The sequence below is a fragment of the Tyto alba genome, unplaced genomic scaffold (genome assembly GCF_018691265.1).
Source record: "Tyto alba isolate M040663 unplaced genomic scaffold, T.alba_DEE_v4.0 Super-Scaffold_46, whole genome shotgun sequence".
Taxonomy (NCBI): domain Eukaryota; kingdom Metazoa; phylum Chordata; class Aves; order Strigiformes; family Tytonidae; genus Tyto; species Tyto alba.
Genome location: NW_024881322.1, coordinates 13,315,211 through 13,335,631, shown reverse-complemented (window position 1 = coordinate 13,335,631; position 20,421 = coordinate 13,315,211). Strand labels below are relative to the sequence as shown.

General features: G+C 38.6%; 1 protein-coding gene across 1 annotated transcript in view; it reads left to right on the top strand.

The window, feature by feature from the left end:
• The window catches only part of VPS41 (VPS41 subunit of HOPS complex), a 110,710-nt gene that overhangs the window by 32,532 nt on the left and 57,757 nt on the right, over nucleotides 1-20,421 (top strand). Inside the window, exons 5-7 of the mRNA XM_033007122.2 lie at nucleotides 9,388-9,462; nucleotides 15,180-15,242; nucleotides 16,367-16,432. Coding sequence (XP_032863013.1) covers nucleotides 9,388-9,462; nucleotides 15,180-15,242; nucleotides 16,367-16,432 — 204 coding nt within the window. The remainder of the gene's footprint in view (nucleotides 1-9,387; nucleotides 9,463-15,179; nucleotides 15,243-16,366; nucleotides 16,433-20,421) is intronic.

Below are 20,421 nucleotides of genomic sequence, written 5' to 3'. Positions count from 1 at the left end.
TGAACTTTGTATATCTAATAAAGATTCCTTTCTGAAGGATGAGACTTACTTGTTTTAAAAGACTTGACAGTGTGTATAGCCGTTGTTCATTGCACTCCTGATGGAATGCTGAACAAGGACAGTCCAGATTTGACAAGTCTTGGGTGTTAATACCCTCAGAGTGGCTGCTGACAAAAATGGCTACTCTCAAGCTGGCTATCTGCACTATGATGAGGAAGCTAGTTCCACTCAGTGTTCTGTGACACAGAGAGATAAAAATATAAGAAATTTCAGAAATCAATATTTTGGTGTTGGAAGGTTTACCTCTGTAACCCTAAACTGGCTGCTAATTGAATTCTGTAATTGCTGCAGGTCTTGGTAGTTTTGAAGGTAGGAGCTGTGAAATGTGAGGAATATAAAGATGGAGGAAGAAATGAATCTATCTGTTTGCTTTTTTGATCTACTTTAAATAAAGTTTATTATAAGCAATCTTGTTGACACTTCACTGGTATTGAAATAGAGCCTCTTTGTATGTAAATGCATTGAGAAAGTTGCACAGGATCAATTCATCTTCACGTTTAGCTTCTCCTAGCTTGCTGTCACAGCGAGGATATGGCTTACAATATGCCACTTTGAGGAAGTTGCATTGCACTTCATGATCCATAGTTTCTTCTTGTGCGAATACTCTCCTCCCTCTCCCCCCATCTTTTTGATTTGCACATGTTTTTAGGATCTTGTCAGGAATCAGACACACAACGTTGATCATTGCTGAGTATCTCTGATGGGTTTATGGGACTTCCCCAGATGATATAATTGCAAATAAAGGAAGTACCAGAATTGGTGTCTAAAGAGAAAGCAATGCTCTCAGTAAGCAGGAAGTGTGTTTATTGCAGTGTGTAGCTCTGACTTATGCCAATCTATACCAGTGTTGATAACAATGTTTACATAGGAAATGTCACTTTAGCTCTAGCTATTGGCTGAACTTCAGCATTGAGCACACAGTGTAATATTGAACTGTGCCAGGAATATGACTAGTCACATTGTTTTCAGCCAGGAAAGGGATCTCATTCCCTTGTAATACTTCTGCTTCTCTCTGGTTCAGTCAGTGAGAAATCTTTTCACTGATTTCAGTAGCCATTGGGTTGGGATCACTGTCTGTGATGGAACGGTTGACAGGCTAAAGTAACTCGAAGAAATACTTAGTGCAGTTTTTCATTTCAGGAGCTGATAGAAGGAAGAAAATGATGTAGTTGTGGAGAAAATAATGGCTATGTAATGGAATATATGGAGAAGCAGGGATGCTAGGCTCCATGTAGTCATGTCTTCTGTGTTAGGTCAGGGAGGGGGGATGAGCGTCGTGGCTGCTGTGAAAACTTTCCTGGAAATGATGTTGACACGACAGTGTGTGGCCCTTAGGAAGAATAGTCAGGAGCCTCTTTGCTTCTTTAAAAGTTGTTTGGTCAAAGCACCAATAAAATGATGTTTGAAAAGAACAACTGTCCTGACAAGAACTTGCACTGTATGACCTGGTTGGCCTTTCTCATCAGTCATGTCTCTGACATGTGGCTTATCAATAAATGGAGAAAAATCTCATACTTTCCACTTTGGGGGGCAGAATTCTACAAAATCCTGTTAAATACATTAATGATAATAGTGGTAGTATTCTGTCAGAAACAAGCTGTGAAAGCGCCCCAGTAAGTTTCATCCTCAGAGGTTTAGATACCTTTTTTGGATTGTTCTTCAAAGCCCAATTTATAATTCAGTAGCCTGTGTGAAAAGTTAATGCTCTGTGATGAATTCTCCAAGTTCATTGTGCTTGGGGAACTGTTCTGAAAAGAAAACAGTTGGAGAAATCCATGACGTGAACCTGCAGATTGCCTGGGATAGTCTTCTTCCATGCTGTGTTGGGTCTTCTGAGGAAGGTATGTATAGTCACGGCCTGCAGCCCTTCCTCAGCCCTCCACGTGAGTGTGTGATGGGGAGTGTTGCTTCAGATTCTCAGGTGGCTCTAATACAGATAGCGACAAAGAAGTAGAGTCAAGCTTAGGACATACTGTCAGTGAAGCCCTACAGTGATACAGCAAAGGGGACCTGGGGAGAGGAGGAAAAGGGAGTAATTTGTTTACTTTGGCACAGAGCTGCGGGGAGGATATCTCCTTACAGGCCGCTGTTTTAATAGAAAAGAGATTCCACTTTGGATCTGTCAGGAATTAGCTAACGGTTGAACTCTGTTAGGAGGCAGTGTAGGCTTTCAATATAGATTTGTTTTCAGTAACATTGTTCCATCATTCCTAGACAAGCATTCTGATTATCTAGCAACTACTACAAATTTAAGGAGATCCCTTGTTTACTTTTTTTTCCCTTAGATTTTTTTTTTTCCTTTTTTCGTAGTCCCAGTAGTTGACAAACAAAATTAAGGGATTCAGTGATGTGGAAAATATTGAAATCACTGTAGGCTTTTTGGTCTTTCTCACTTTCTCAGACTATATATGAGAGATTGCATGTCCTCATATTCCCTTAGTTTTAGACAAGCTTTTGAGATCTTTCTTTTTTGTAGGCAAGGGCTGCCTTCCCGCAGACAAAAGAAAAGTTAATGTTGTTATTGTTCTGAGTTCCAGACCTTGTCAGTCTCCCCAGCTTTCCCCCCTCCCTTTTCTTCTAACCAATATAATCTCCCATTTTTCATTTGGAGAATGACAGATTCAAGAGTGTTATAGGAAAAGCACTGGAGCAGGAATCCGCACTTACTTATCAGAATTTGGCTGCCAGTATTGTTGAACAAAACCTTTTTGGTGTGGATATTAGTAAATTTTCATCAAATGAAAATTTGAGTGTTGTAAATTCAGAGTACACTACTGCTATTGCAGGCAGTAGTGAACAGCTTATTCTGTAACTTTTAAAGCTGCCTTTTGAATTTAAACCTTTGTGTTACTGTGTTATGTTTCTCAGTTGTGTATAAACACATAGGTATGGGTGTACTTTTACCTTGTTATAGGTAAACCTGTGATTTTTCTGAGTTGCTTTTCCCTCTAGTGTATCAGTAAAACTCTACAAAAATGTAAAACATGCATGAATCAGTGCAGCACTGCAGCATCTGGGGCAAGAAAAGTGCACGTGTTCAACTTCTTCTTTTTAAAAGTAGTTCCTCAGTACAAGACATCTCTGGGCATCAGTGTTCCGAAGTCAAGACAGATGGGACAAACAGCATGCAATATACTCATGCTTAGCTGTTGCACACCTTCCTGGGGTTTTTTTGTTGTTGTAGTTTTTTGGGGTTTTTTCAATAGTTGAAGACTCTCCCACTATCTGGTTTATTTGCTGTCATCTCCTATCACTTCCCAGAACGAAAAGGCCCTGAAAAGTAGAACTTCTTTTTTGACAAGTTAGGTAAATTAGTCTTTCTTCTAGGTGCACTGAGGGTGTAATTTTGGATTGGAAAGGCACCCTTGGAGAAAGACAATATTCAGTACTTGCCTAGTTTGTTCTTTGTTTGTTTTTCCTAATAGTCTTGAAGGTGTTGTCTGTTTCTCAATTCACTGGTGTTGATGTGTATAGAATGTCTAATTTACAGATGTAAAAGCTAAAGAGTTGGGGCTCTATTCAAAGCAAGTTCCTCATCCTACCTGGAGCAAGGCTTGTTGTATTTTGAGAGGATCTTAGCTTAGTTACAACAATAACCGAGGCAGTTTCTGTTTACAAATCAGTGTTTTGTACTTGGATACCTCTACCATGGTGGAAATAACACAAACATAAAAATGGTAGTCCTTACTCCACTAGGCTATCATTTTAAGCAGTGGGCTGATTGATCTTATTGCTGTACATTGGAATTTTGCATGCTTCTTTATGTGAATGTCATGCAGATGGAAACATATGAATAAATGACAAATAAGCACTTGTAGGAGACAAATTTTTATTACAATTCAAACTCTGCGTACGTACAATTTGCCTTAGTACGGAGAGCAGCTACATAGTGGTTATGTAGATCCAGATTGATATTAATGTAGCAGAAAAGACTTGTGGATGTTTTTCTTCTTTGAGTATGTGTATGTCTGTGTGTATAGATATATAAATAAAAATGTTTGGGTTAATTTACGAAAAGTTTCTGAAAATTCTCTTTAAAGGATGGATGAAATTGCTGCTTAAGGGGGTTGTATTAGCAATGGGAACCTCTTGAAGTAAAATGAGCTTTGCTGTAAGTATGATTGAACATTGCTTTGCTTTTCACACTCTTAATGTGTGTGTTGCTTGCCTGCTAACCATGGCTGAAAGGCATGAAGTCACAGGCAACTATTAAAATGTTTAGATTCCTAGCTGGTAAACATTGCATTTCTCACAGAATCGGAGTGAAATCCAGTCTTATGTTTCTTGTTCATCCACTTCATATCCATTGGGATGCAGCATTTGTGAAAGAATCAATTATCCATTTGTTAGTCAGAGGAGCTTTACAAATTATGCATTAGCAGATTGATTTCTCAGGTTCACCATTGGGGGACTGATAGTGCAAGGTGGGTTGATGATGGGTGTCAGGGGAGAAGGAGTTGCCACAAAGAACACAATTAAAAGAAGCTTTCTGAGTGGCTGTGAATTTACTCCTAATTGAAGAGCTGACATAATCCATACTAAGTGCGTTTATTTCAAGCATTTTACATTAGGTAATTGATTATCACATGAGGTAGATTTGTTGATAGATACTTGATTTTTCCATTCCTTTAAATTTAGGATTTTGCAAAAGCCTACGTTTAGATCTTTATGTGCAAGATGCCTGCTAGCTTTTTCTCCTTCTCCCTAAACTTTTCTTTCTTCCATTAAGGTAACATTTTTTTGTTCTATAGTGTCAGCTTGACATTATTGATTTTGAACAGTCAAACTTACTTATGTTGTCCAGAATTCCAAACATGTCTCCATCAGAAAGAAAACTGCAGCTAATGGAAATTCAGCTGAAGGCATTTCCTCCTTCTTTGCCAGAACTTCCACACTGCATGAAATTCTGAAGCTGTTCCCAGGTTAATAACTTGAGTGTATTTCCCTTCCTAACTAACAGGATTCTTCTTATTGCCAGATTTGAATTAGTTTGCTTTAGAAATACTATCTGTGTTACTATTATTTATACAGTACTGGAAGTATTGTTGTGACCACAAAGAAGTTGTGTGCTTTCACTTGTCTGGCCTAAAGCTAGGGGTCCTGATTAGGTTAAAAAAAGAAAGATTAAATAACTAGCACTACATTGGGTAATTAATAGTAATTTCCTCAACATTTTATAGGCAGCTGCCTGTAGCTTTGTGGCATGGGGTTTAAAGTTCGTTCATCTCTTAATTCAGTAACATTTACATGGATTATATGTTCCTAATTTTTAGATTGACACTTTGACCTCAGATTACTGTTCTAATTCTTAAGTTTTGATATATATATTTTTTTTTAAATATGATGCCTGTAAATATGGACAATTTTTTTCACCATCCATTTCAAATACTGTTAAAACAGTCAACTGACCAAACCCCAGAGTATATCCCGGATCCAACTGTATCAAATGATCAGTCCTCCAGATTGTGATGTTAGTGACTACCTGTGTCCTCTCTACCCTTGAGTGATTCTTCATCTTTTGTCGATCTGTAAAGGTGCATGTTGCAGGAAGGGCATTTATTTTCTGTACTGTAAAAACCAAAACATATTTTCTTTTGCCAGGCAAATTAAACTCTTCAGTGGGTTAGCTGGAATAAGGTTTAAAAACCCACAAGGGAAAGACAGTTGTAACTCCATGGCTGAGTTGATAACATCTAATAAAAATAAAAAATAAAAAATAAAAGCAGGGTGAGGGAGGTTAACCCACAAAATTATCTGCACTCCTCTTTTCTGAAATATTGAAACTATACACAGGGTGCTGGCAAGGTATAAATACAACTAAGTTTGAAATGGTAAGGAACTTTGTTGACTGGCACAGGAATATATTTGTAAAAATAATTGATATGAAAAGATGAATTGGAGCTGATTCTAGAAGAAACACTTTGGTTTAGAGAACACATGTACCAGTTTTATCTGTGGTCTTTTTTTTTTTTCCTGATTTCCTGGATAGTTTTAGATACAAATCGTAAACAGCTTTCCAGTGGAATGTAGTTTTGGAAATGGTGGGATTGACTGTTACTCAGCTCTGAGCAAGAAGATCCTGGAATTAGCTATTCTTGCTGCAACTTTATTTTAAAAATGTATTTAATATTCAGCCTTGACTGTTTTTAAGCTTATGGTCTATCATCACTTTCTGAGCTCCATAGAAAGTTCTGACTGGTAAAGTCGGTGAACAAGCTAGTAGCCAGTAGTTCCAATTCAACTTGAGTGCTGGAGAAAAGTTACTCAGTGTTTGCTTTGCCTTGTGTACATCATCTAGAATAGAGTCTCTTCTTGTAACTTAGCTGGAGGTTTGTGTAAGTGAGCAGGTCTACTTTTAGTTGAATTTATTTGTCTTCCCTGGTTATCATCTGTGTATAGGTGCAGACAACAGGGAAAAAAGAACTGGAGAAAGGAAAAGTTGAAAGCAACCAGTAGAGGTGTTGGGCATACAGAAGTCTTGTAACAAGTTGCCAGTTATGTACAGCGTTATGAAGTACTATATCATCAAATTTTGACTCAACAAACAGTTCTGAAGTACTGTGCGCAATTTGGAATGTGAGAAAAATGCAAATACTTTGGAATCACCATCTCCCCCACTGACAACATTCTCTGTGTATAGAAGGAGATGTTTTACCTTACTAGGCACTGTTTGTTTACCTGAGTGCAATCACACATTTGATCTCCAAAGTATGCCACGTGGCTTTCAAACTGCAGCATGACAGATAAATTCCGTCATCCCGCTCCTCATCTTCAACTTTTATGTGAAGATGACTTGCACAATCTGCCTTGCCTACTTCCTACACATCATTTTTTCAGCATCAAACTTTATCAAAGCCATTTGGCAGCAAAACGGGAGCACTGTGGTCTGTAGGAATGAGCAGTCAACTCTTCTGGTGTGTCCTGTTTTGTTTCTTTTTTCTCTTGGGCTTTGTTGCAGTAGAGTGTCTCCAAGAATGCCCATCACACAGGATCTGCTGTTGCTGTCACGTCAGCCCTGGTGGCAGATGTAGGTGATGGAGAGATGACAAGAACAAGGCCAGTTGAACACTGTTCCTTAACGTATGACCCTGTGTCAAGATGGGGCTGTTCAAGATGGAATTTTTGCCTTTCCAATTGCACAGTAATGAAAGAAGAGAAGAACCTTTGTGAGAAATCTGTGGCAATGGCAACTTAGATGCAGCCCAGAACAAAAAACCATGCCACTTCCGTGATGAACTCAGCTGAACTTTCTGTGCTTGTCATTTCAGAGGGCCAGAGTTCTTTCTCATTGTAGAGGGAATGGTAGAGATGTGCTAGCATTTTTTTTTTGTTGTTACTATTTTTTTTCCCCTCGACAGAGACAAAAATCTTCTTTTGCACCTTGATGAGCAAAACAGAAGTTTAAAAAGGCATTTTCAAGGTAAGGCAGGAATGAAGGTGTGTGCTAGCAATTTTTATGAAGCTTCTGGAAAATGAGACTGACTACTGACCTGTCTTGCCTTGTTCAGCATCCTCCAGTCCTAGAATTAGGCAACACTGTGTGTAGCATCTGAGAATCAGAGCTTTCACAAGGATGTTGACCGCACCAGCAGGCTGATGGGCTTGAGCTGTGCTCCTCAGCTGACACCCCCCAAAACATGTCAGGAGGAACACAGCCGGGGAATGTGCACCAGCTGCCTGTACTGCCAGCGACGCGCTCGCTTCTGGTTTTGAAACACAGCAAGTCAGTGTAACCGCTCTGTGGCCAATGAAAATACATCTGGAGCACACAAGTGGAGGAAAATCAGTTTGACTTCTTCCTTGGCAGTGCACCTTTTGGCAAACAACACACAGTGGAAGGACCACTTTGTGATAGGCAGTAATTGCGATATTTTCAGATGTTGTTTTGTGGCAACACGAAATGAGACCCAGAGTGGTGTCTCCTGCACGCAAGGAAGTGGGAAAGCAAAAGGGCTGGCAGCATCCTTTTCCCAACTCATCAGGGAACTGTTGCAGTGCAGAGCTCAGTTGTCCAACCTTGATTAGAAAGAAGTGTCTAGGAAATGAAATGTGATTTGAGCATATATTCTTTTCAGGGTGGAAGAGAGGAAGACTTAATTTCCCTAGATGGAATTTTTTTGTGTGAAGGGTTATAGGGAAAAGCTTTCCAAAGGCTGTGAGAAGACCTTGGTTTATCTCCTGTAGATAGTCAGTCTGGACAGTGTGTTTTTATCTAACTCTTTATGATGTACTTTTTATGTAATTCCAACTTCCATAGCGTATATAGGGACTTGTGATATTCTAGACACAGTTGTGTAACATCTGATGTGACCCCACAACTCCAGTGCAGTTCCAGTGACACTTTCTTTTCACACAAACATGCAATGCATTTTTCTTTTATCATGCTTAGAAACACAGAAGAGATCTGTTCTGTGGTTCAATCCATTCAAAAGTTTATGAGAGTAAGAAAAGTTGTTCTTAAATGTGTGAGAGAGACTTACTTGGATGAAGACCCTTCAATGATGCTTGAAATGATGAGATATTTGTTACAGAGGGTGAAATCAGGATCATAGTATATAAGAAAGTTCTTGGTACTTTAATATAATTGGATAGGGTTTTGTGTGTGAGAGGATATGCTTCGCATTATTCAAATGGTAAGTTAGTCCTCAGTATTTAAGGTAAGGATGTTTAAGCTAAAGTAAACAGTAACAGATTCCCCATAACCCTGTAGATTAGAACCAAAAGTATATCTGGATAGGGAAAGGAAAATGTATTAAATTGGGGCAGTCTTCAGGCTTTTCTCAATATTTGTCTAAGAATGAGTACACCTATGTTGCACTTCAATACCTTCTAATACTCATTTCTGAGAACACTGTTAGAAGCAAAAATGAAAGCAAGAGAAGGGATTTGAAGGAAGAAATAATTACTAGTCTAGCCATCAGACCAAACTGGAAGAATTTTCAGTTGCCTTGATGCCTGTGTGATCAGCGTGTTTTATGCTGAGTTTTGATAGTGAGAGAGGTTCTTAACAAACAGCAGTGGTGCTCAGACACAGATGCTCAAGGTCTGGGAGTCTGGCACTTCAGGAATGCTCCAGAGCCCTGAGGTGCCTAACTGCAAAAGTTATCAAATTTCTGGGTTAGGCAAAAGGCTGGAAAGAAGGCTGACTTTTGGCACTGTCATAGAAATACCTGTTCTGTGGGGGTTTTGAGATTTCATGGAACTGAACGTTACGCAACAGTTAACACACAAATCTCAGGAAGTGTGGGAGGTGTTAAAGAACTGGTGAATGTATCTTTAAAGTCAACTTTAAACGTATTTTTTCCTTCTTTTTTTTTCTTTCTCCAGAGCCCAGTGAAGATCAATCAGATCAGCCTGGATGAAAGTGGAGAACACATGGGTGTTTGCTCAGAAGATGGCAAGGTACAACAAACTCATTTATGTATTTAATGACACAGCAAGTAGTCCTCAGTATTACATTTGAGATAGTCGTGGTACCTGCAGAGTTAATTCCTGCATTTAGTACCACTGCTTTGACCATCCATTTCGAGAACTGAGCTCACCTTTGAATACTCAAAATTAAAGGAAAATATATTTTGCACAAATGTGCCGTAGGAAAGGTAATTACAAGAATGTCAATAATGTAACTGGTATTAAGCTGATTAACAGCTGTGGCAGGAGGACATGTCACCTTAATCATTACTGCTGTGCCAGTTATACTTCAGTGACTACTCTGCTGTTCCTGCAAGACAGTAGTTTAATGCCTTTCTGCTATAAATCCACAAAATTGGATTTTGTGGGCATGATTTCTGTGGGCTGGTGGTTTTCATTTTCACACACGTTATGAATGTTTCTCTTGAATTATAGAATCTTTTGATAAGCAATCATAGTTTATCAGAAGAATAAAGTGTCTTACAACAGCCACATTAAATAAATGTAAAATCAATATATGTACAGTTTCCTAAAAAACTGGCACCTACTTCCTTGACTGAGGACATACATCATTTGTGCAGTGTATAACTAACAATTATCAGTGCTTCTCTGGAATGTTGAGCTGTGACATTTAGTGGTTTTGGTGATTGATTTTCCACTTATAAGAATGTCTTTTTTGTTTTTAAGTCAATGGCAGTCTTTCCTAATGTTCGTTTGCAATGATAAAATTCGAATGCACAGGGGGTATTTAAGGTTTTTAAATAGAATGCTCATATACAAATGCAGCACATTAAAAATGAATTCAAATAATTTCTCAATATCCATCCGACTTCCTGAGGAGAACATTTCTTGCAGAGTAGAACTGGGGGGAGGAGAAATGTAGGTGATCCTAATGGGTGCATCTCATTTAGTAGAAGTTCTATAAATTAATAATAAAATTGGATTTTGCAGTAGGCAAAATGGGGAAAGAATCCCTTTAGATTGTATATGCTTGGGGTTTTTGCTTCCAAAAAGGTGGTATTTTTCCTCAACAGGCAGGCAGCCTGTTCATGTATCCAAGCCTTTTGTTTCTCAGAAATATCTTGATGTCAGTATCTTGACACGGTAATTGGGATACTAGTGCCTATCAAAGTGCTTGTAGAATTTTACAGCCTGTGAGAAACACAGCAAGAGTGTCCTAATTGTCTAAGCAAGATAAGGGAAGGGTCAGTAATTGTGCAAGGTAATAAAAATGTTGAGCTAGCATTGCTGGGTTGGGTGTTTTGAATGGTGGGGGGAAGCAAGCACTTGCTATAAGGGCTCTTCAGATGTGACTGTGGATTATTGACTCAAAATAACGTATGTTACAGTAAGACTGCAAGCCACACACATTTTTCATAAGTTAATATTAAAAATATGTATTTGATTTCAGAAATGTTCAAAAATCCATAATCCCTACTCTGGTGTGGCTGTATCTGAAAAGACTCCAGTACTTTAAATGGTGAATCTGTCGCCATTCAGTGAAGTAGCTACTGTGGATCCAGTAGGTGCCATTACATGCTATACAAGGCAGTCTAAACTGTGGTCCCCAAGCCAGGGCTAATTCTGGTAATGGTTTTGATGCAGGGCTGGAGCATCACAAGTACAGTATTCATCATATTTGCATTTCATAGAGTCTAGAGACATTGATGCATCACCATATTCTACCCTCATCTGAAAGCTCATCTGATGATTTGAAAGATCTGGGTGTTTTAGAAGTTCAGACTTTCCACTTGACACAGAAGAGTGTGTGTCTATGCAAGAATCCACCTCTAAAATGGCTGAAAACACATACTTGTATGTTGTGCTACTGTATAAGAAAATTAGAGATATTCCTGGCCAGATAATGTAGCACTTCTAGGTTCTGGGTCATAACAAAAGTGTTACTTTACACTCCTTATAGCTTTTTCCTTACTGCAGTGGAAGTGTTTGTGTTGTAAGAAGTTAAACACTTGTACAAGTGGTTGTAAAGTCATCATTAACTCAAATAAATAAGTAAAAATAGTGAAATAATTTCTTTAAAAAAAAGAAAAAAAAAGTGAAACAGCTTAGTTTTCTTAATTCAGTTTTAAAGGAAAAAAGGGGTGTAATAGGAAGACCTGTGAATTTTGAGCCAGCTGGTTGGAGCAAGTTTTTTTCTACCAATTTAGAAACGTCTGTCCTCTAGACTACTGCAAAAGGGTTTTGCAATAGGCAGGGAGTGCATTTTGCCATATCAGAGTAGATCCAATCTGAGGGAGATGGAAACCAGTTGTTGTCTTGAAGGAAGAGCTTATGATCAGAAACCCCTCCTCATATCTGTTCTACTGTCTGATGCATTTCATTTTACTACATTTTTCTTTCTTCTCCCACTCTCAAGCTAGATTTGGACTCGCTACATTGACTGGGAGCGAGACATAGCAGCATAGTGCAATTCTGTAACCCTCTTCGTGTCGCGTGGCACCCAGACCTTGTCAAAACCTGACACCTCATACATGGCCACCAAGTGCTTTGGGAGCCACTTGCAGCTTTTCTCTACTGCATGTTTGGTTCTTTGAAAATCTTCCTTGCCAAGGGACTCAGCTGCATCTGGTCGCCACTGGAATGGAAAGGAACAGAAATTGAAACTACCACTTTGGTCTGGTCACTGGCTGGGGAAAATGTCTGGATGTTGAAATATTAGGGAATGAGAGGAGAATTTTGGTGTTGGAATAAATAGAAGGGGAAGAAGGCTTGCAGCTTCAGAATTATAGAGTTTTTTTCAGTTAGTTTATTTCCTACTTGTATGCTGTCTTGAAAAACCTGGACCTAACTGCCAATTTTGCTAAAGCTCTCTTATGTCATTACGTAACAGCAGTATAATTTGCACCCTTATTGGTGTGTACATTTTTCTATATGAAGAAACATAAATTATATTGAAAACCCATGTGCTAACATTTTTTATTGTCATGTTTAAAACAACATTTATGTTAAGAATATTCATGAAGTATTAAATTGATATTTTTTTTAAGAAATGTGGCTCATAGATAAAATGTGTTTGTTTTCCTGCCTTTTGATCAATGAATGTTGGCTGCTTCTTTCACGTGTGAAAGCAAAGAAACAGCTAAGTCTGGATGCACTGGAGTGGTGGGTTCTATATATTTAAAATCGAACAGAACTGGCAAAATGTAGTGGACTCTCATCATGAAATCCTTTTTTCAGCTACCCAAAACCATCATGAGCTGAATGGACATAGAAAGCAGAAATAGATAAATCCAATATACGTTTGTAATATCAAAAGAATCACTTTCTCTCTGAAGAATAAAAGACATTAAGAAGTAATAAACTGTTATGCAGTGTCCCTAGAGTAAACGTGATAACATGTATTTTATGCTGAGTTGTTTTTTCCTCTTTAGTTAACTGGCTCCGTTTTGTTTTCATACTCTTAAAGGAATATCCTATTGCCATGTTTGATGCCATATTATGAAAATGTTGCAGGCACTATTGCTATTAATTTTGATTAATTGGTTTTAATTTGAGAGAGCTGTTTCGTCCTTTTTGAGGATTCTGCTTCCATGGAATTTGCAGTGTAGTGTTTCAACCATGTCTGTTCTTTTTCTTCCCCTTTTCTTCTCTCTGTCTTATTTTCTCTTTCCTCTGTTTCTTATTTTCTTTAGTCTGTTGCATTGGATATGCTGTGCCAGCTGATGAAAACAAAAACCCAGAAAACAAAATCCTCTAGACATCAGCCTGAAGGTTTTCTAGGCTTACAGCCAGGCCCAACTCAAATACAGCCCTTTGGTTGGCTTACATAATCACAGCTTTGCGATACATCTCACTGTCTCCAAATATTGATTTTCTAATCCTTTGGAGCAGTAGCTCGGCCCTCCACAGTGCATGCAGCAGTATTTTTAAAGCGTGTTGTTAGAGACAGTATATTCGCTAATGAGTAATGGACAGAGCTGATAATGCTGCTTAGGAGATGTATCCAGGAGACAAGCTTGAAAGGGAGATGAGGTGGTTTGAGATGTTTTTGACTTCACTGAGGCTGCTGAACTTTGAGCCACTTTGAGGATGGCTGAGTTCCTTGCTGATGGCCTAGTTACTCTTGTAGTTTACCTGAAGTCTACATTTTTTTGCTCTGTCTCCTTTACTGTCTGCAGGAATTTTGGGGGTTCTTGTCCTCTGAACTGACTGAAAAGTGAGCCTTCTACCTCACTTCTTGTGGCCCATTACTGGTATTTACAGGCTGTGTTCTGCAGATCTTTGCCTTGTGGGTTTTTTATTTTTTGTTAGTATTATTTTTTGGTTTTCCCCCTGAAGGAATCATGATGGGGATGGAGACAGAGAAAGAAATAAGGTTAAAAGATCTCTTAGATCTTTGAGTCCAACTTGTTGACCATGCAGGGCAGAGTTACTGAAGCGATTACCTTTTCCAGAAAATAAGGATGAATCACTAAACCTGTCGGGGAACCCTCTAAAGTAGATTTGCTGTCAGATACAGTTTCCCACTGATTGCTTCATGGTATATTCCTCTTTTTTTTTTTTTCTTCACTTCCCTTCCTTCTTCCACCAGCAGTGTCCATCCCTGCTGGGGTGCTTTTGTTCCAACAGCTACTGGCAGTGGGTGGAAACCTCTTGAAATCACAATGAAAAAAGCAAATCAGTTACTATTTTTTGTGGAAATCATAATTAGCAAATCATTTACTAATTCCTGGCCATAAGTCTTCAGCCCTGTTTCACTCCTAAGTTCTTTAAGAACCAAGTTGTCAACTGTCTATCTGAGAATTGGGGAAGGGAGTATTGCATGTTGGATGAAGAGACATGAGCCCAAAAGAGGGCTGTACTTAGAAAAAGCTTGAGAAATACTGTTCTGTAGTCATAGCATCTAAGTCTACTAAAATTTCTTAACATTTGATATCTCTGTACCTGTTCTGTAAGTAAAGGGAAGAAGACATTTAAAAATGTTAATTTTCTTTTACAGTAGGAACATACTTTTGTTTTTGTTTTTGTTTTTGTTTTGTTTTTTTTTAATGTTGAGCCTTCTTCAGATGGATTAATTCTGATAGATATTCTGATGGCTTATGGTTACAACTTCAGTGCTGACTATTAAATGTACTGAGACATCAACATAGATGAGAAGGGAGGAATCTTCAGAGAGAGACATTTCCAGTGGTCATGGAATAAAACAAAATAGCACTGAATACACTTGGGAGGAGGAAGGATGACAAGAAACATATGGGTCTTGTTTTTCAGGCTGGTTTTGCTTTATTGTCACAAATTTCTTTTTTTCTTATGTAAACCCTGTATTGCTTGGAGGGGAAAAAAATCCTACAGTTCTCTCTCAGAAAGGAAGAGTTTTTAATTTATCTTCCCCTGAATGTTATTATGTTGCTCTTACCTTACTTAGATCAGTATCTGTTAAACAGATTTGATCAGCCTAAAGCAAAAGGAGCTTGTAGTTTTTGCTGTGTTTGTAACAAAAAAAAAAAAAAAAAAAAGAAAAAGATTCAAGTAAGTACTTTTGCACTGCTTCAAATATTTAGAGATATGCCATAATAGGAGCCCAAGATGTCTCAATTAACTCTGAATTGTTAAATATAACTTTCTTTAGGAAGAAGGATGTAACTTAGCATTCAAATTAATCCTTTAGTTGTTAGTGATTTACATTCACCTTTAATTGCAAAGTGGCTATTAGTAAATATTTTTGATTTTTTTATGTGCTTCTTTAGGTGCAGGTGTTTGGATTGTATTCGGCAGAAGAGTTTCATGAGACGTTTGACTGTCCTATTAAAGTAAGTGCTTGTTTTAATCTTTAGTAATTGTGTTGTTGTCGTCTTTAATAACAGAAAGGTCACATTGAATCTAAATGAGAGGAATACCGCTTCCTTGTAATGTTATTCAAGTCACTAGAAAATAGTTATCTATCTCAATATAAAAGCTTTTGATCTAGTTAGGCAGGAATAAAGCTGATCTTGGTTTTGTAAGAAGTATTATTGAGTTTTTCAAATACAAAAGGTAAAGTGAAAGAGAAATTGTCCTGTTTCAGCTGTTACCTGTCTCAATGTATTTCTTTCTTTGTAGATCTGTGATAGAAATTCTGAGGGTTCTGCTAACTGTGAGGTCAATATTTTGCAACCGATTCATATCTGTTAAACCTCCCTTTGGATAAGGCAAGGGGTGGCGGTGCTGATGTACCCTGTCTGAAGGGAAAACTTCAGTTATACTCTGCATGAGGGACACTTGGCTGCCTGGCTATTGAAGAAGCACCTCTAGTAGGCATATGGGAAGATACAGCTTTTTTTAACAAGAAACGTTTCTTGCAGGAGGAAGGGTGGTCTGGGCAAATGGTTGCATTTTGCTGCTTGGGGTCTTTCACGTTGCAGCTGTTCTTGGGGAGGGGGGGAAAGGAATGAGGTCATTATATTTTCACACTTCAGATGCGACTCATTTGGGGGCCTTACTGCTCTTACAGCTGGATCTGCCACGCTTGGCATGTAACACACAGGGCAGAGAGGCTGTTTAAGGTGTGTTGATGCTACACGATGTTGTCCAGTGATGGGGCTGAGGTGTGTGTGTCCTCATACCTTTGCTCATGGCAGTCCTGTGCTGCACGGTCCTAATTCTGCTGCCTGGTGTGCAAAAAAAAGTAGGTGTTCGGTGTAACGTGGCCCTCAGTGTCAGGCGTGTGACTTGTCACGTGCCACGTAATATGGAGAAACTTCTTCTTTTCTAGGAAAAACAGAGATGTCTGAAACAACTAAGCTCTACTTCAGAGAAAGAACTCAGCCATAATACTTGATACTTGACAAAGGGTTATCTAGTTTAAAAAGTGATGTGGTGTTCCCTGTAAACTCTTATTTAAGCCACAATCCTCTCTTCTTCCCCCTCCCCACTTCTTCCCCATGTCCCCCCTCAGATTGTTGCTGTTCATCCTCAATTTGTAAGATCCCACTTCAAGCAATTTGTAACAGGAGGGAAAAAGGTAAGCAGTCATAGTGTAATGAACTTAGGCTGTCTTTAAACAGCTTTTTTAAATAGCTCAGAAGGCTGTGTATATGATTTTTAACATCGAGAGCAAAGAATTCTGCTTTTACTTCCTCTTTGTGCATTGTATTTCAAAATGTTCTGACTTAATTAAGACTAATTCCAGAGGGGAAAGTGCACTTTTTATGTTAAAAACATGTTGAAACAAGTTGAGCTTCAGAGTAGAAATACTTCTTTCTACATAGTCTGAAAAAAATGTCATTTGCATTTCTTAGGTCAGAGTTTCTCCATTCATTTTAATTTGTTGAAGGGGGAGTAGAAGTTAGACCTTAATACTGATCTTTTACAATGCATGCTGGTCTTGGTGTTTGGGATTTTTCTCTTGCTTTACCTGTGGGTGGTTTTTTTGTTTGATTGGTTGGTTGGTTTTTTAAGTAAACAAACCCAAGTATCTTCATCAGTTCTTGTTCATGGTGTGGGGTTGTTCTGTTTGTTTTTAAAGTATTTCAGGGGAGCTCTTGGTAGAGTAGAGCTCCCACTTCAAGTACATTTATCTGTGTAGTTAAAGTCTTCTACTTGGGACAGTTATTTTAAATGTGCATTAGGCGTCTTATTGGTGTAGGGTGCAATTTTGACTTCCAGATTACAGCTGTTTCCAGGTCCTACAAGTATCTCATATCACACTGCATATTTTCAGTCAAAATATGAAAAGTTTGATTTGGAAGGGTTTCTTGAATTCCTGGAATTTTCCTGTTGCCTTCTCTTATGAATTAAGGATGAAGAGTCCTCAATTATAGATGCATCAAACTGAATGTCATGACTCTCCCTTACCAGCATATAAGAAATACAGACTTCTAGTGCTGAATACAACTTAATTTTCATTAACAGTTCAATATGTTTCAAAGCATAGCTGTGTTTTATTTTGCTTTTTAAGTGGCATGTATGCTTGACAGCTTTTGCTGGCTGGTTGGAGTTGGTGTTGTCCTTAAAATAATGCACAGTCAGTGTATGTCTTTGTCAGCCACCAGTTTGTGAAGCTTTTTAGTGCTGATAAAAGGGGTATGGAAAGAGAGAAGCAGGGAATTAATAGAACAGGGCTCCGTCAGGTGGTAAAAGAGCTTGCATTCACCTGATGCCGAACAGAAAAAAACATCAGGGAGTTAACACATTCTCTTTGGTTATCTTTGATTACTTGACAGGTTGTTTTATATTCTGTCCTCTGGGGAATGGTATACTTGTTCTTAATGCATTCATTTTTTGCTGAGGAACTTTTCTCTTCAGGAAAACTTTAATTGACATCTTAACATAAGGTATTTAGTATTGAAATAAATGTCCCTCGACACCTATAATTTGATTTTATTGATACATAAAACCAACAAATAAAACCTCTTAGCCTTGTGGTGGAAACCCTTCCCCTTTTCTCCTTTCCTCCAAAAGGAGCGTATGTACTTGAATGAAAGCAACAACGAAATGCACTGTGAAAATGCAGAAAGTTAAATTCCGCCTACTTATTTATTGAAGTTTGTTTTTTTTTTTCTTTTTCTGAAAACAAAATGGCCTTGAAAACCATCCCTGCTTTTTATTTACACCTCTCCTTAAACGCAAAGCCGACCAGCTGTATGGGGAGTTGGTCCCCAAGGGCGAGGAGAAGCAGGCTGAAGCGGCCCTTGCATCTCTCTCCCTCCGTGGAGGTTGTGAGTTGGGTGAGCTCCTTCGGGGAGGGGGATGGGACCTCCTGTGGCTCCCGAGGTCTCTGTGCTTTTAGCCTTTGCACGGACCCAGCGACTTCATAGCTGGCAGCGGTGGGAGGCAAGGCTGTCCTCACTTTGGATCAAGCTTAAGAGAAAAGCTTTGCTTGAAGCCCTCATGATATGCTCCTTGCATGAGCCGCATTCAAAAACATAGTTGAAGTGTGTGAACTCTTCACCTAAAAGCTTGGGGGTCTCTGTCTGTTGTTTGGTAGTTTGTTTTGTTTTGTTTTTTTTTTTTTTTGTTCTAGGAGACCGTGACATAATGCATATTAGCATTTTAAATGTTGGGGGTTTTTTTAAATTGTTTGCTAAGATAATTTGAACGGATAAAAGGACCCAGAAAGAAACTTGATAACTTTCTCAAACCCCTCTAATTGCATTGTGAACACTGTTGTCTCAGAATGAGAAGGGTGTTCTTGATTTCCTTCTTGAATTTCATGCTGATTTTGGTTTACAGTGAAACAAAAAGAAGCCAAACCACACATGCGCACAGGAAGCAAGAACTTGCCCACCGACCTTAACACTTGGTTTGGTCTCATCCCCAAAAAAACCCCACTTTAAGATTTGCTTAAATTTATTAATTTTATAGCTAAGCATCTGCCTCAGTGGGATCCTTAATGAATGGGATGTGGGGGCTATAACTGTAAATTACCACCTCCTTAATTTTTTGAGACATACAGTTCCCCATGACAACACAAAATGTGTAAAAAAAATACCCTTTTCAGCTCAAAGACCCACTTGCAGAGCATTCTGCAGTTGTTCAAGGTGAGCAACAATCTCTTTAATAAAAAAAAATAATATGTAGAGAGGGAGGGAATACCACTAAATGATGTGCTTCAGGGATGCACAGTTCAAGTCCTCGGTTCCCAACACAGGTGGATGTTTGGAATGTGGGTGAATTGTTGTGTGCTGCTGAGATTTGCCACGTCTTAGAAACTCAGCCTGACCTAAAGCTGACTTAAGAGGAGCTCTCTCTGGAGTAACTGTTTAAGTCATTGCAGGTTGTTGGAAGCTTAACTTTACCATGCATATGTTTATACAGTTGCTTAACTAGGCATGTACTAGAGTCTTTTAAGAGTGGTTTTTCTCTAAATTGTGTTACGAACTAATTAACAAGTTTAAATTATTTGCTTACTAAAGCAGTAGTTGTTAAAAACAAAGAACTTTCATGAAGGTTGTGATAATATCATTGCCTTCTATTTGGGGCTGGAAAAGCTTATGTTCACTTTTTTTTTTTTTTTTTTATTTTCAATGAATGAATGTTATCTATGTCTAGAAACAAGGCAGGTACCGTGGAAACAACATGGTTGCAGTGCGAAGCAATAGGTACCATAATAAATAGAGGTGCTTCCCTGCTCCCCTCCCCCTTATCTCTACAATTAACTACAGCACCATTGAGATGACTTGGCACATGATGGTAACCCTGAAATAATACTACTGTATATTGTAACTAACAGGCCATTCCTGTCCGGAGCAGACAGTAGAGCTTCAAAGCAAAGGAAAAGACAAATACTGTGCTATTGAAGGCCATAACCTTCTACCTTTTAAAAAAAAGGGTCTAATCTTAAAAAATAACAGGGTAAAAGTCAACTAAATGAGGGTGGTAAAGCTGAAAACAAGGTGTTCTTTATTTAACTGTTAGAGTGCTGGTCTTTCCCAACACATGAGCTAAATGAACATTATTGCAAAGTCCAACTATCCTTCATATCCAAAGGGTTAAAGAGGCAGAACTAACAAAGAGACAAGGCTGAGGGATATTTCAGTTCCAAAGTCAAGGTATCAGCTACTGCATCTTATGTAAAGATAATTTGGGAGGGCAGGACAACTTGAGGTTTCTTTCTTGGCAGAAGCATTGATGAGGCTCCCTATTTCATCTTTTGATTAACATCAATAACCAGACACAAAGGTTTCTGTAGTAAAATTCCTAGGAGAGAGAATCCTCTGGAGTGATTGAGTCACTCTGCTGAATGTGTGCTAATGAAGGTTTTTTTGAGGGTTCTCTACCTAGAGTGGTAGTAGGCACCCAGCACAATTAAGCAAATGAATTCTGAAGCCATTATGGGAATAGGAAATTCAGTATTTTAAAGGACTGGGCCTCCTCATTTGCCTAGGAGATGCACTGTGTATAATAAGTGTTGATTTGAGTATCCAGTCTGAAACACTTTAATGGCTAGGGAACCAAGATGAAACTGAAAAATTACCCCATGACTGTCAGCAGTCCTATCTTTATATCTAT